Source organism: Pseudopipra pipra, chromosome 1 (genome assembly GCF_036250125.1).
Source record: "Pseudopipra pipra isolate bDixPip1 chromosome 1, bDixPip1.hap1, whole genome shotgun sequence".
Classification (NCBI taxonomy): Eukaryota; Metazoa; Chordata; class Aves; order Passeriformes; family Pipridae; genus Pseudopipra; species Pseudopipra pipra.
In genome coordinates this window covers 136,886,867-136,902,737 of record NC_087549.1, presented here as the reverse complement: position 1 = coordinate 136,902,737, position 15,871 = coordinate 136,886,867, and the positions used below count along the sequence as shown (strand labels likewise).

At 39.0% G+C, this 15,871-nt stretch overlaps 1 protein-coding gene across 11 annotated transcripts in view; it reads right to left on the bottom strand.

The window, feature by feature from the left end:
• The window catches only part of MLLT10 (MLLT10 histone lysine methyltransferase DOT1L cofactor), a 123,338-nt gene that overhangs the window by 103,977 nt on the left and 3,490 nt on the right, over positions 1-15,871 (bottom strand). For 7 of the 11 annotated variants that reach the window (XR_010425049.1, XM_064635069.1, XM_064635090.1 and 4 more), the window contains exon 3: positions 14,847-14,926. The exons of 1 other annotated variant lie outside the window; for it this stretch is intronic. Coding sequence is in view for 7 of the 10 variants with exons in the window: in XM_064635069.1 (XP_064491139.1) it covers positions 14,847-14,926 (80 nt within the window). In the remaining 3 variants the exon portion in view is untranslated. Of the gene's footprint in view, positions 1-9,623; positions 10,030-14,846; positions 14,927-15,368; positions 15,436-15,871 lie in introns of those variants that run through there. 3 more of the 11 variants (XM_064635099.1, XM_064635108.1, XM_064635118.1) reach the window with 2 other exon arrangements.

Here is a 15,871-nt window from a genome sequence, read left to right as displayed (position 1 = left end):
ATGCAGCTGGAACAGTCTGACAGTGCAACTGTCACAACTCACTTCTGAGCTACATAAAAAGCATCTTAATTAAGCAAACGAAGACTGATCCTATAACCTTGGCGTTCAGGCAAATGGAGACTGCCTGGGCCTGATGAAAAACCCACTGCTTCCTGAGGAGTCCAATCTTTAAAACATCACCCAGCAGAGAACTAAAGTGGTCAGAAGCATGAGAGACCCATGCAAACGGTGAAAGAAACATTTATTCCCCTGACATTATTAAAAAGTAAAAATAACCAAGAAGAAATAAAGAACGGTTAAAAAAAAAAAAAAAAGACGCAAGGTATCTGCTGAAGATATCCATCAAAAAAAGTTCCAAGACTGAAGGTGAAAATAAGAGAAGAATAAGCTATATAGTTCCAATTTCCTATACTGAATCAGTTACAGTCCAACTTGGCTCCATGCACTGTGGCACAAAGTGTTCTCCCTCTATTTTAAATGAAAATGCCTTTCCATTTTAACTAGGACTAAGAGCTACCTTAACCAGAAGTGGATAACATTAGACAAATCTAATTACTCACATCGTTTTGGTTAACCTAACTCTACCAATTTTTCAATTGGAAAGGCATAGAGAAGCTGATTTAATGCAAGAAACTACCTTATTTATATTGAATGAAGAACAAAAGGCACGTGGCAGATAGGAAAGACAAAGACAGGAATAAGACTGTACAAGTAGGAGAGAAGAAAGCAAATAATAATAGGAATATAACATTGTTCTTCCCCCAGGGTTCTGTAAATTTGGAGCACATTCATAAAGCATCATCTGCAGACATCCATTATATGCTGTCTCTTGTTATAAGAAAACAAAGGTCAAAGAATTCTTGTGCAAGTAATTTACTGGATTCGGTCCAAGCTAGGCCAATGGAACCAGTCACCTAAATAATGACTGTCAACCAAGTAAAGTCCTGCAGGACTGAATTCCCAGCATTGCAATGAGGCAATAAAACGTGTCTCTCAATATGACCTGTTAACCTAAATAACTCAAGAAGATCTACAGCAGATTAAACAGACCACAGTTCCTTAAAGTTAGCCTAGAAATCAGGCTGCAGTTCCAGCTGACTTTACTTCAGGCTCTTTAAGGTAACATAATTGAACACTGCTGCCAGGAGAAGATCACTGGCCATCCCCTGCTGTGTACTTCCTTCTGCCTTCCCTGCTCTGGGAAAAGCATTCAATTGACTATATGAAAATCCTAATCAGCAACCTAAAAATAATTTTTTTTTTCAGCCAGATCACTTCTTTGAGCCACCTTTCCATAAGGTCATATGCAACAATGTCAGACAACAAATGTAACAGGAACACAGATAGGGAGGTGGGAAAGGAGATGAAGGATATAACTATCCTGGTTCAAGAGGTGGCATCACCCACACTGGTTATAAATGAGAGTGGAAGTCCAATCAAAGGCCTTATTTTAAATAATAAATAAATAAATTTTAAGAAAACATACACCACACCTGAAACAGATTAATTTAATGTTGGTAGTAATATAGACAGATTTCTTAGGCCCAGATCCAGACATATTTATTAGGTCAATTTTATTTTGATATTTCCCTGATATTCATATATTCCAAGATTTTTAACAGGCATCAGCCATATACACAAACTGTTTAGTTTAGAAGCTTATTTTCCTTGCCAAGGTGTACTGTACTCAGCATGACACACTTCTAGAACAGTTTTTATTCTCCAAAGTACGTTTTGATCACAGAATTACTGTTTCATATTACTTGACAACAGGAAAAAAAAAAAAAAAACAAAACCCCAACAGTATTTAACTGAAAGAAACAACTTTAAGATACTGCAATACATGATCCATAAAGTTACAAATAACAAAACAGTTATATAAAATCAGCATCACAGTTCTTGAAACCTGACACAACCTCTTCCAATTCTTTCATCAACAGGAGTTAAAAGTTGTCAGACAAAACATTTTATTCTGCTGCTCCTGTTATTCATTATTTAAACATTAAAATTATTTAAATGTTGCAAATTTTAGTTCACATTTTAGTGAAAACATGAGCTGGAAGACAGAGACGAGGAACAGAATCAAGACTCCATAATCCAGGAGGAAATGGTCAGCAATCTGCTATGCCACTTAGACATCCACAAATCCATGGGGCTGGATGGGATCCACATGAGGTTACTGAGGGAGCTGACAGAGGAGCTTGCAGCTTTCAACCATTTACCAGCAGCCCTGGCTAAGCAGGGGGGTCGCAGTTGACTGGAGGTTAGCAACTGCGACACCAGAAAATTACAGGCCTATCAGCCTGACCTCAGTGCTGGGGAGGTCACGAAGTGGATCACCTTGAGTGCCATCACGAGGCATGTGCAGAACAACCAGGGAAATCAAGCCCAGCCAGCATGGGCAGGTCCTGCTTGACCAACCTGATCTCCTTTTGTGACAAGGTGACCCATTTAGTGGGTGAGGAAAAGGCTCTGGATGTGTCTACCTGGACTTTAGTAAAGCCTTTGGCACCGTTTTCCACAGCATCTCCTGGAGAAACTGGCTGCTCACGGCTTGGCTGGGTGTGCTCTTCACTGGCTAAAAAGCTGTCTGGATGGCCGGGCCCAGAGCGTTGGTGAATGGAGTTACATCCAGCTGGCACCTGGTCACTGGGGGTGTTCCCCAGGGATCAGTGTTGGGGCCGGTCCTGTTTAACATCTTTATTGATGATCTGGACAAGGGAATCGAGGGCACCCTCAGTCACTTTACAGACACACCAAGATCAGGGGGAAAGTTTGATCTGCTGGTGGGCAAGAAGGCTCAACAATGGGATCCGGACAGGCTGGATCGATGGGAAGAGGCCAGTGGTAGCAGGTTCAACAAGGCCAAGTGCCAGGTCCTGCCCTTGGGTCACAACAACCCTGTGCAACTCTACAGGCTGGGGGAAGAGTGGCTGGAAAGCTGCCCAGCAGAAAAGCACCCGGGGGTGCTGGTCAACAGCAGCTGAACATGAGCCAGCAGTGCCCAGGGGCCAAGAAGGCCAGTGGCATCCTGGCCTGTATCAGCAGTACTATGGCCAGCAGGACCAGGACACTGACTGTCCCTCTGTACTCAGCACTGCTGAGGCTGCACCTCCAATCCTGTGTTGAGTTTTGGGCCCCTCACTACAAGAAGGACACTGAGGTGCTGGAGTGTGTCCTGAGAAGGGCAACAAAGCTGGTGAAGGGTCTGGAGCACAAATCTGATGAGGAGCAGCTGAGGGAGCTGGGGGTGTTTGGCCTGGAGAAAAGGAGAATCAGGGCAGACCTTATAGCTTTCTAACACTACGTAAAAGGAGGACAGAGGAAGGTGGGGGTCAGTCTCTTCTCCCAGGTAACAAGTGACAGGACAAGAGGAAACAACCTCAAGTTGCGCCAGAGGAGGTTTAGATTTTAAGAAAAATTTCTTCACTGAAAGGGTGGTCAGCCATTGGAACATGCTACCCAGAAGTGACAGTATCACCATCCCTGAAGTGTTCAAAAGACACGTGAATGTGGTACTTGGGGACATTGTTTAGCAGTAAACACAGTGGTGCTGGGTTAACAGTTGGACTCAATGATAGGTTTTTTCCAACCTTAATCATTGTTTAATTTTATGTATCCATCAAATTCTTATGACTTTTTTTAAATTAATCTAGGAGGAAAGAGTCCATTGCCAAGCAGAAGTCCTTTTATTACTTTACTTCTGAATTTGCTTTCAAATACATCTATTTTACAGCATGCCATGCTGCTGGGTGTTTCTCTATATATCTAAATGCTCTAACAACACACTTCACCAAAGCTCATGGACAGATTTCCAAAGGTAAGCAAAGTAAAGCAGCTGATCAGAGAGTTACTTTCTAATGGATGGCTTTCCAACTGGCAGCCCCTGATGCTCTGAACCCTGACTCCCATTTATCAGTAGCTGTAAAAATCTTGCAGCACAACTGACTGTGTCTAGGTACACATCTCCCAAGTTCTGTGCTACAGCTTCACCTGCCTCTACCAGTATTCCATACCATTTTGTTTCATCCTGGGGTGTTACCAGAAAGAAACATACATACATCTAAAAATCCCAATCCTACAGACTTCAAATATGCTGTGTATATACATATAGTACTTATATAGTACTAGTTCTGATAATACCTTAATAATAATAAAATAATACCTTCATAATAATATAATACCTTAATAATATCTTAATACAGGTTTAAAAAATGGTTTAGAAGGGTAAAGATCTTGATTTAGGTAGTTATTTTAGTTAATGTAAAACAATTTAATGCTGGCAGACACATACTCATTGCTGTCAAAAACACAAAAGTCCTGGGAAAAGAAAAAGATGTCTAGAAAACAGTTCTAACAGCTCTGGATACAAAGCTTAGTACAAATCCCGTCTACAGTTTCAGTTATACCAATGCTGCACATATGTCATCCTACCTGTACATAACTATTTGAAGCTCTTCATTCACTTTTTTGATGAAAAACTATCTTTTAAACTCAAAACATTTTTTTAATTTATTTTCCTTCTTCCCTAAAGGATGTGAAATGAGTATTCAATTTTCTCCAGAGGAAAGAGTTATATTTTTTAAATTCCTTTTATACTTTCCACATCCCTCTTACCCTAATGTGTTTCCTTTGATAGGAAAAAAAATTTAAAAATAACACATGCACGTTGCAATGAAAATGCTGAAAATAGGAAAAATTCTGTTTGCCCCCAATACACTCAGAAAAATTGGGGATAATTTTAGTGATTACTTTGTGTTAGATTCAGGCAAATATGGTATTAACAAGCAATGGAAACATAGCTCTGTCTATAAAGAGACGCCATGTTCTAAAGACACTTCAATAAAAGTGTGCTAATTGAAATTAAGAACCAGAGACAACTAGATAATACTTAATAAAAAACCTAACTCAAATTCAGCCAATCAGAGGCTATCTACAGTAGAACAAATACTTTAAAGCCTACAAAGGAACAGTTTTTGCAAGATCCAACAACAAAAAGAAAAAGCCACAGATAATTTGCAGAGCGGTGCAAACCAGTACACTGGTGCCAAGACATTTTTATCTGGAAATTTAGATCTTGGCATAAATTCTATCAATAGATGAGAATTCACAGGCAGATTGTACAACAACAGATCCAGCAACAGGATGTGCACCAGACTGACCATGTCTACATCTGCTGGCAATAACTTACCCCAGCCCTCAGAACACAGTGACATCTCATCCTTCCATTCACTCCTTCAAGCCATCTTCTATGAAGCAAAATCACTGCTGCCAACGTACAAAGACTAACCAGAGAAGATCAACCTCTCAGCCCTTGAAGTCTCCAGAAAGTCCAATAAAATGCATAAACATTCCCAGCAGCTGCTGAAAATTATAGAACCTCTACTCACATCAAACTTAGGCTATCTATTCATACCAAATCTTTTTACTCTGTTATTTTACTGATCTTTTCGTTGGTGGCTTTTTTCCTTAAAACCAGTTAGGTACTCTGAAAATTTCCGTAAGAGTTTATTGCTATTTTAACACCCATGCTTTGTAATACTTGGCAGAGGCAGAAGTTCATCTTTCACTTGCTCAATACAGCAAAAAGGATGAATTGCATACCCCTTTTCCAAAAGCTTCTTTAGGAATGATCCAGCCAAAGAAGAAACTGCCGTCTACAAAACCAAATCCACATTTTCTTCAGTTTCTAAACTACAATGGGATAGCAATGTACCTTATCAATTGTCTTAACCTGCAGCATCTTAAGACCTTACTTGTAAACTCACAAAACACCCACCTTCACTATTTTGATCTAAATGGCTCTATAAGTGATAGCTTGCAATCATGCAACGATCTGAAGCAGAAGTCAGCGAGTAGCTAACTACAGAATTTTTCAAAGTATCCAAAGAGAAGCAAACAAAAGTTCTAATGATTCCAACCTATGATTCACTCCAGACTCCAGCGTTTATAAACCACAGTGAAGAACCAACAGGAATCAAAAGATCATCTGCCACATCCAAGAATCCCCAACTGGCTGACACCACTAATAGAGCAAACGAACGCATGCTGTCAGTTATTCTCTTCCAAAGTGCTATGTTCTGCAACTTGACAACTTAGGAAATTAAGTCATCTCCATCTTCAAATAACCATTTCTTGATGCTGACAAATTTGCCAAATCTCTGCCCCATGTCTATTCAGTCATCTGTCCCAGGAGAAGGAAAGAACTTTTTTTTAAAAGCAGACAATTGACAAGTAAAAGAAAAACAGACTGACTACCTGAAGCATTTTGGGTTTTATACCTGGATAAATTAAAGAGACTCAACCTAGTTCTTTTTATCAAGGCATCAGATAAAAATATATGCAGATTCAGTTTGCTCTGTCAAAAACATCTACTATAGATAATAAATTTGCAGACTATGACAGGAAGATTAGAGGCACTCAACATGCAAATCAGCATTCTTCCAAGACTGTAAGGTGATAGATAAGGCCATACAAAAGAAATAAAAAAAAAACCTCCTGATGACTTCCTGGAAAACCCCAGCATCTGGGGAGACATTTCCAGAATCTCATAAAGGATTAAATCGAAGAAAGGAGTGATATGGAGATAACACAGCCTTTTTTTGCAAACATCCTGGCTGCTGGGAACTTAGAAGTGGACCCTTAGGCCTACTTAGGCCTATTTCATCTGTCTATCACCCCAAAATTAGTTTACTGACTATAGCCACTCAAACTGCTTAAGAAAAAGGTACAAAAAGAGAGTGAACATAAGCAAAAATCGTGGAGAAGTTCCATCAACTCTATGGAGGTAACCAAAGGGCTACCTTTTCTTCCTCCACCTTCTCAGGACACTTTGGGGTGAGCGATTGCTTTATACATATACATTAATTTTACTTTTGCTCCATAGTACTTCAAAATTTTTACTTATTACTTCAATGTAAGTTGATTTTGCTTTATAGTGTAGACTTAAGTTTTTTGTTTTACTTATTCTTTGTAAATTGTCTTACTTATTTGTAAGTTGCTTTTGCTTTAGGGCGTGTGCCTATGCTTTGCATTATTATTATTACTACATAGTTTAAGTGTGGTTTTGCAGTTAGATCCTATTCCAGACACGACAAACCCCATAAACTGTCACAAATTTGTATTAATAAACATGTTACTTAGTGAACTGTTAGAGTGAGTCCTTTTTTAGGTGCTGACAGTTTCGGTGATGGAGAAATAACTCATAGGAGAAACCTGCTGAGGGGTTTTTATACCGCTTTTTATAAAAGGACTGCACTTAAGAGTATCAAATGTCCTGTCTGCCTCAGCGAACCTGGTAATCAAAGGGTGTCATTAGGTGAGATGCTAACAGACTGTTTTGGACATTAAAAGACTTTGATCTCCTGGGAGTGGGACACAGATAGACAAAAAGTTAATTAATACAGGTTGGACAGAAAATTCTTCTTTTCTGCCCCTTTTAACATGACACGAGATCATCACACATACTACAGGTGACATTTAATCATACTTTTACTCAATAGATGTAAGATAACTAGAAGAGAGAGAACATCGAGTACAGTGTAACATGGTGATGACACACAGCTTATATCATGATCTGGCTACTCCAACTTCAGAAGTCCAAAACTATAAATCTCCCATACATATTAAAGACTAGTAAGCCCTGCTAGATGTTGCAAGAATCCAGAATATAAACATACACAAAGTTTTTAAGATTCACACATTGATCTTTAGTGGAAAGCACCATGGGGGCTATGAGAAATGCCTGTCACATTTGGAAGCACTTCCAACTAGACATCCAAGTTTTTTTTACCAGCCTGAAAGTATGCTACTGACCCAATTCAATCTACATTAAGAAAATACAGTATGTAGTAGTTCACTTCAGTGTTCTTCTGCAACATACCACAGTTTTATCCTAAAGATTCCTAGCATGCATTTTAAGTAAGGTTTCTCACAGCTGAGAAATTGTTTACTTTAGAGACTACTTCTCCCAGAGAATACAATGGAACAAACAGTCATAAAACATTTCCAAAAAAGAATTAAGGAATTCCTGTAAGGGAAAATGTTTTGCTCTAGTCTCGCTTCAGTTAGTAATTCTGCCACAGAATCTTTAGACCATTTACTAAAGTACCTGCTGTATTGACATCTATGTTAAAATATTTTTGATCAAGTAGTACTTGAGTGATGGAACACTGCTTTAAAGCCTGAATACTCTATGTATCCCTAATTAGCATAATGTAATTATAAATTACTGCACAAATTACATGTACATTTAGGTAAACTGTAGCTAATCAAAACTTGAAAAAAAGGTAGTAGACCTTTTGTGCTGTAATGAAGTGCTTCAAGTAAGTTTATGAACTCAGCTGTGTATTTAGAAACCAAGTAACAAATATGCACACAAGAAGGGAAAAATGCAGCACACTCAAAAAAACCTCATGAAGGAAGTACAATTAGAAATGGCTTTAATACTCTCACTGTGATATGCAGGGGAAAGTACACAGAAACTATACTGCACTTCTGCAGCACCTTCTGCACTTCTTGTACTCCTAACCTTAATGACCAGACACTGTGCAATGCTAAGCAAGTCTGTCACCTTTTGAATTGCAGTACTGTAAGGTTGTGGGTCTGTATTCACTACATACACCAACAAATACTGCACAGGAAAAAGTATTTTCTTGTACTTAAGAAATGCAAAGCAACAACACTCACCTACTATATCATGGACCAGTAACACACATCACTCAATCAACAGTATTTCAATATATGAATTTTTACCTTCACCCCAGTCAGAACAACACACATTCTCCACAATCATTCTGCTTTTCTCTCTCTAACTCTGTTTTTCTCTCTCTAGCTCTGTTCAGTCCAAATTTTGCCCACTACCTCTCCCAATTACTATCCTTATCTTGACTTCCTCATGTCCCATCTGTGGTACCAAGACAGTCTGTAGTGACTTGATCCTGGCTGGATGCCAAGTGCCCATCCAAGTATTTGTTACTCCCCTCCTCAGCTGGACAGGGGAGAGAGACTGAACAAAAGGCTCTTGGGTCAACATAAGGACAGGGAGAGATCTCACACCAGTTACAGTTACGGGTAAAGCAGACTCAACTTGGGAAAAAATTACCAATCAAATCAAATTTTATTACCAATCAAATCAGAGTAGGGTAATGAGAAAATAAAAACTAAATCTTAAAACACCTTCTCCCTACCCTTCACTTCTTCCCAGGCTCAACTTCAATCCCCATTTCACCACCTAGCCCCCCCCCCCCCACCACCACCACACAGGGGGATGGGTAATGGCAACTGTGAGCAGTTCATCACACGCTGCTGTCCCTTCCTCCTCAGAAGAACTCCTCACACTCTTCCCCTGCTCCAGCGTGGGGTTCCTCCCACAGGAGACATTCCTCCACCAACTTCTCCAACATTAGTCCTTTCCACAGACTCCAGTTCACAAAATGCTCCAGCACGAGCCCCTCCAACGGGAAGCAGTCCCACAGGAAGACTGCGCCAGTATGAAATCCCCACAGGGTCACAAGGCCTGCCAGCAAACCTCCTCCAGCATGGGCCTCTCCACATGGGTCCACAATCCCTGCCAGGAGCCTGTTCCACTGCAGGCTTCCCATGCCTTCTTCACATGCATCTACCTGTTCTAGTGTGGGGTCCTCCACGGGCTGCAGGTGGATCTCTGCTCTGCTGTTGGCCTCCATGGACCACAGGAGAATCTCAGCCTGCCTTCCCAGAGTCTTCACCACTGGCTGCAGGGGAATCTCAGCTCTGGCGCCTGAAGCACCTCCTCCCTTCCCCTCCTTCTCCACTGACCTTGGTGTCTGCAGAGTTGTTTCTCTTACATATTCTGACTCCTCTCTCCAGCTGCAGTTTCTGTTGTTCAGGGGTTTTTTATCTGTTCTTAAATATGTTATCTCAGAGGCACTGCCACAGTTGCTGATTGGCTTGGCCTTGGCCAGCAGCGGGTCCGTCCTGCAGCCGATCAGCTTCGGCTCTGTCAGACGTGGGAAGCTTCTGCAGCTTCTCAGAGAAATCACTCCTGTAGCCCCCTCGCTAACAAAATTTTGTCATACAAACCCAATACAACATGTTCTGCATAAGTACCCTTAGCAGACGTTTTATTCAAGATATCCAGCTACAAACTAACATTCACTGCCTTCTAGATTGCACAGTCATTCATAAAAGGTAAGACTGTGTTTCTGTAAAAGCCATACAAATAACAAAAGCACAAAGATCAATTTTTCTGTTGCACACTCAAAACTAAAGCAATTTTTTTCACTAATATTTGCTACAGCATTCTCAAAAGTAGGTGTAGTAATATATAAAGTGTCCTTCACGAAAAATTATGGATACATCGAAGAAACATTCATTTCAAAATTTCTTGAAGAATTATTTCAAGAGATATCTTCAAAAAGACTGCATAGTATACTAGTCCTTATTGGTGGACAGTATTTAAAATTGAAGAAAAAAAAAGAAAACAGCAAGTTTTCTTCTAAAAGTTTCGTTCACCTGTATTGTGACCATATTTATCAGCACTCATTCTAGTTTACAGATTCAGGTGTAATAACCACAGAGATCCCACTCCCCTCCAGGCAGCTTGTTGAGCCAGAGCTGTCAGAGCTCTGATCACAAACCTGTCTGCGTATTGAAAGGCTACATTGCTAGTTCCTCCTTTTTCGTTTCTTGCTGTTTAGGCAAAAGGCAGGTAATACTACACCTATGGTTGTTTTAGACTAGATAATGTTGGGGGGTGAGGTGTTAAACTATGGATATATCAAACAACTCTTATGACCAACTCCACAAAAAAAAATTTGTAGATGCCTGTGATGAAATATTTTTTTAAAAAAGAAGATTTGGAGAGAGCTACAACCTTTGTTATATTAATGATTTTTAAAAAAAAATTAAAACTCAAGCATTCAGAATGTGGGTCATCTGTGCAGCAGATGCAGGAACAGCTCAGGTCTGGCAGGACAACAAGCAGGAACTTATCGCTATGAGCACACAGTGTTTGTGAACTGGGTGTGGAGGTAAACAGTGTAAGCTGCATTTCTACTGCCCTGAATCCTTCAGTAGAAAGTACTGTATGATCTAAACTTATTCTGTAATGACAGTCTTTCTGTCTCCACGCTAAGTTCCAAGAAACACATGTGCAAGCACAGAGACTGCAGTTATGCCAGACTGTGCTGAGATCCAGATGGATACTATCTCAAGCCTTATGTGGCTAGCTCCACAGGGAGTCACAGCCCCCTCATTCCCCAGGACTAAAATCCAGGTGGCTTATTAGACAAGCTGTAGTGTCACACAAATGTGTTGATTCAGTTCTGGGCCAGGACCGCATTCAACTTCATAACCCACTTCATCAAAAAAAAAAAAAAAAGAAAAAAAAAACACAAAAAACCCAACACAGAAATGTCAAGTGAAAAATCATCATGTTTATGACATTAGAGTAATAGTAATTCACCTGCAATGTAAGCAGTCTGACCTCACACATAGCACCTGAGCTCCTCACATGTAGCATCTGAGCTGCACTTTGAGGTAGTAAAACTTCCTGGAATTCGTAACTCTGAAGTTCAGTACTGAGATCTCCTGATGTCTCTGAAACAAGCTGGATTCACAAGCAACACACCCATACACAGCTAAAAAGCCTGACCAAGCTAATCTTACAAACATTGAACACCTCTGTGCTGCCTGGTATCTTTATCACATAGATTACTGCAGCTCCTTCATGATGAGTATGAACAGTGGTAGCTTGTAGTAAACCATAAACACATGGTCTATTTATACGCCAGATCATCAAGGAAGACGTCTGACATATAACAGGATTATGGTGAAAAAAGATCTTTTTGAACAACAGTTGTGCTACAATTCCTAAGCTTAGTTTCTCCAGTCTCTCTTTGGATGCCAGAATTATCAGCCCTCGGACAAGATATATGCACCATCCCATTTCTCAAGCCAGGACCTGAAGTTCCTTACCTACTCCTCCATACAGACCCTCACATAGACCCCAATACTACCTTTTCCTACCTCAATGTGTATCTGCCCGACTCAGAAGTTCAGGTACATCTGAAGACACTAAAAGGGCCCACTATGCAGGGTAATAAGAGCTACTGCTGACACAAAGCTGGGAGCAGTTGCCAGCCATCTTGCAGAGATTCATGTTCCAAGCTCACCACAGGTGATAAAATAGCTGATTTAGAGAAAACTAAGACTTTTCAAGCAATAGCTAAAAACTTACACAATCATCTCAATATGTCTGTTATCCAAACAGTTCAGGTTTATGAAAAATCAGTGATTCCCTCAAACACAGAAAAACATGACCCTGCTGGAGCCAAAACTCAGTATGACTTGACCAGCACAGAACAGCACTTTCCAAGCAGTGACTGACCATTCAAAACCCAAGATGCTGGCTAGCACCTCACCAACAAAAACACAGAAGTCAACCAGCCAGGAGGCTTGTGTGTCAAAAAAAAAGTAATCAGCCACCACTTTTACCCACACCCAGTATGTACCAGCTTAGCAGCAGCACACAGAAGAAAGGGAACACGGTACATATGAGTGTATAATGGTTGAAAGTACATGGGAAGCCAATTGCCCTAATCTGCAGCTAAGTGAACTTCTCTGGGGACCCACCAGCTTGGGTTGTGTGCTCCCAAGTTAGTCTAGATCCTTCCATTGTTAAAGCAAGTCTAACTTAAGTGTGAGCAATTATTCGCAGTTTCTTATCAGAATGAATTTATTTGCCCAGTAACTGCAGCTTTACAAAATTAAAAAAAATCAAGAAACAAAAACCACACACCCCAAAAACACACAACATAGACAGCGTCAGCATGGAACAATATGCTTTAGCTGCAAGACTGAGATCTTTTTAAGATTAAAAGTAAGCAGAAGCATACTAAAAGTAATGTGATTAATTTCATTCCGGTTTTGTTTAGAAACAAAAACACCAAGAGGAAAACTAAGCATCAGTCTTAATACAGTGATGATAAGCATGTTTGCTTTTGTAAGCAAATGCACTGAAACTTCTGTTGGAATTTGGTTTTAACTTTACTGGTTACAGTAAAGTTCCAAATTCCATACTGAAGTCAGGGCTTCAGTTTAGTTTCTGAATGTTAAGATCTTCTCCAAGATGCATCTCAAATACAGCCACCATGTTTCTAACTAACATGCTAAAACTTCAGCTGTTATTAATCTATTATACCTCACATGCAATTAGTTTGACCTGAGAACCACTTAAATTTACACTACATTACAAATGGGATTTTATTTTTTTTTCAAAACAAAATCAGTGATCAACCTGTTGAACTAAACAGACCCTGTTCAGTGGAAACAAGAGCAGAATATACCAGGCAGAGAATTCAGTTAAGTACAAGCAATATCTCTATCAAAGCAATTCTCATTGGTAAACTCAAGAAATTATCAGAATGCAGTCAGATATTGTTTACTGTAGAACTCTGTACAGTTCTCCTTCGTTTCTTGTGCCACAAGAAGCCAGGAATAACTAAAGCCCAAATGCTGATGAGGATTCCCTATCATGCACCTGAAAAATCCTCTTTATAGCCACCAGCTCTCTTTCCCTCCCCTTTATATTTTTAACTTTGCCATTAACCTGTACATATCAAACTCAGCAACATTAAAATATGCTACTCTTAAAACTTTACACTGCTGAGGGTCTTCCCAGGAAAAGAAGGAAACAGCCTTTCTTTAGAAAGAGTTTTCTTTTCTGCTGACAAATATTTGAAGAGCACATAGAAATCAACCTCCTCCTTTCTCCCACCTACAGGTCTGCTTTGCAAGAAGTAACAAAGTCTCAGTTACCAGGGCATGAAAACGTTAGTGGCAAGTCGGGAAAAAGAGGAAGGAGATTCTTTAGAGCTGTGCCAAAAATTCATACAACATTAAGTCTTCCCACCATTTCTGTAGTACTTTATATTAGAAAAGGAAATAGGTACAGCAAGCAGCTCGTGTAAGCACTCCAACAGACAGTAACTGAAAATTCAGTGTCTGACTCTTCCTTTGTTTTTAGATATGAAAAGTCAGAAACAGTTTACACACTGCCCTAAGATGCCACACTACCTTCTCATCCAATTAAACTTTTTTTCAGAGGCAAAGGAACATCTTAGTCTTTCCAAATACTCTCACTTCTCTCACTTTATCTTTTGCTGGAAGACAAACTAAAAAGTGACAATTAGGGAGAAATGTGATTCCCCTTCTTTAAAAATGCCTGATATCATGCAGTTTGATCTAACAACATACAAGTCTGACCAAAACAAAACCTCATCTAATCAAGGTTAAAAAAAGAAAAAAGCCTTATCTGAATTCCCAATATTTATCACAAAAAAAATTTAAAAAACAGAGAAAGAAAATGCTTCTTCAATTGTAAGTACCATATTCCAAGTAAGCATTAGATTTTGAAATTAACAACACTACTTATTGGTCAAGTGCTCCTAAATTGAAGCTTTCAACTGGCAATCTAAAGCTGCTGTAAAAGAAAATTAGACAGAGATTTTATTTCCTTCCTGTACCTAACTATGTAAGTGCTAAACTGATAAAATTAGCCAAAACCTACACCACAGACAAAAACAAAATCCTTTAAATGGTTGGAAAACAAAACAAAAAAACTCAAAAAAAACTCCGCCACCTAAAAACCAAAAAATCACACAGATCCTGAAACTGCCAGAACATTTAAGAGACAGTTATGTATTTCCACTTTAAAAATAAGAAGGAAAATGGTCTTTCTGAACAGCATCTAGATGGAATTACAATAGAAAGCTAAGCTCTTTTCTACTATTACTGTAACACTTGGGTAAATATTATCCACACAAGCATTATAACCAGCATTACTTAATAAACAAAACACATACCACTCTAGCTGCTCTTTCCTGAGATTCACACTTCCTGCAAAACCATGGTCCAGTGGGTACTTGAACAATTCCATAGCAAGCTGTTTTGAACAAGACAAAATATTTCAGCAAACATAAGCAGCACTACAATACTACTAATATGAATGATATAAAAAAAGCTTAATATAGTTATCTCACATCATTTTAATTGTCAAGAAAGTCAAATTGACATCTACACATTGTACTTGAAATCCTATCACAATGGTAATAGAAATGAAGTACAAAAAGCTTCCACTTAAAAAATTATGCAGAATTTGTTGAATTAATAAAAAAACCCAAACTATTGGCTTGAAAAATAATATATCCATTCAAAAGCAGCGATGTTTCATATGTGATTTGTTTTGCTATTTATTTACCTGCAAAACAGGTGAGATACTTAACTTTAAATGATGGATACTTGTTATTGTCAGGTCTTTTTTAAGAGAAAACTAAAAGTAAATAACAAATCTGAGTTTTTGATAAGACATTCATTCATACACTTACTTACTATCCAGTTCTCTTACTCTTTATAAGTAAAATAACTGGTCTTGAGCAGGAAATCCATAATAAACTGAAAAAAGATACAAAGTTTGCTGTTTTTCCCCTGCAAATTCACGTAGAGCTGCAAATACAAACTTAACTGAGCATTAGGGCTAAGATTAGTAGCAACTACAACCAGGCTACAACATAAATCCTTAGGAAAGAATTTGACACAATCAGATTTATCTGCAAGACTGTCATCTATATTTTCATAGTATATAAAAGCAACCCCAGGAGTTTGGTAAAGAAATTCCACAGAAAAAGAGTTTAGCAATTTGGCAATATTGTTTATGTTTGAAATGCACACATCAAGCAACTTTAAGGACAACTGAGGGAATTAAAATACAAGAACACAAGTGCTGTATATTCTAATATTGGTATGGGCATAACAAATAACAAAAAAAATCAAAAACTCAAACATTTTCCTCAAAAAGACAATCCTGAAATTTTAAAAATATGATGTCAGA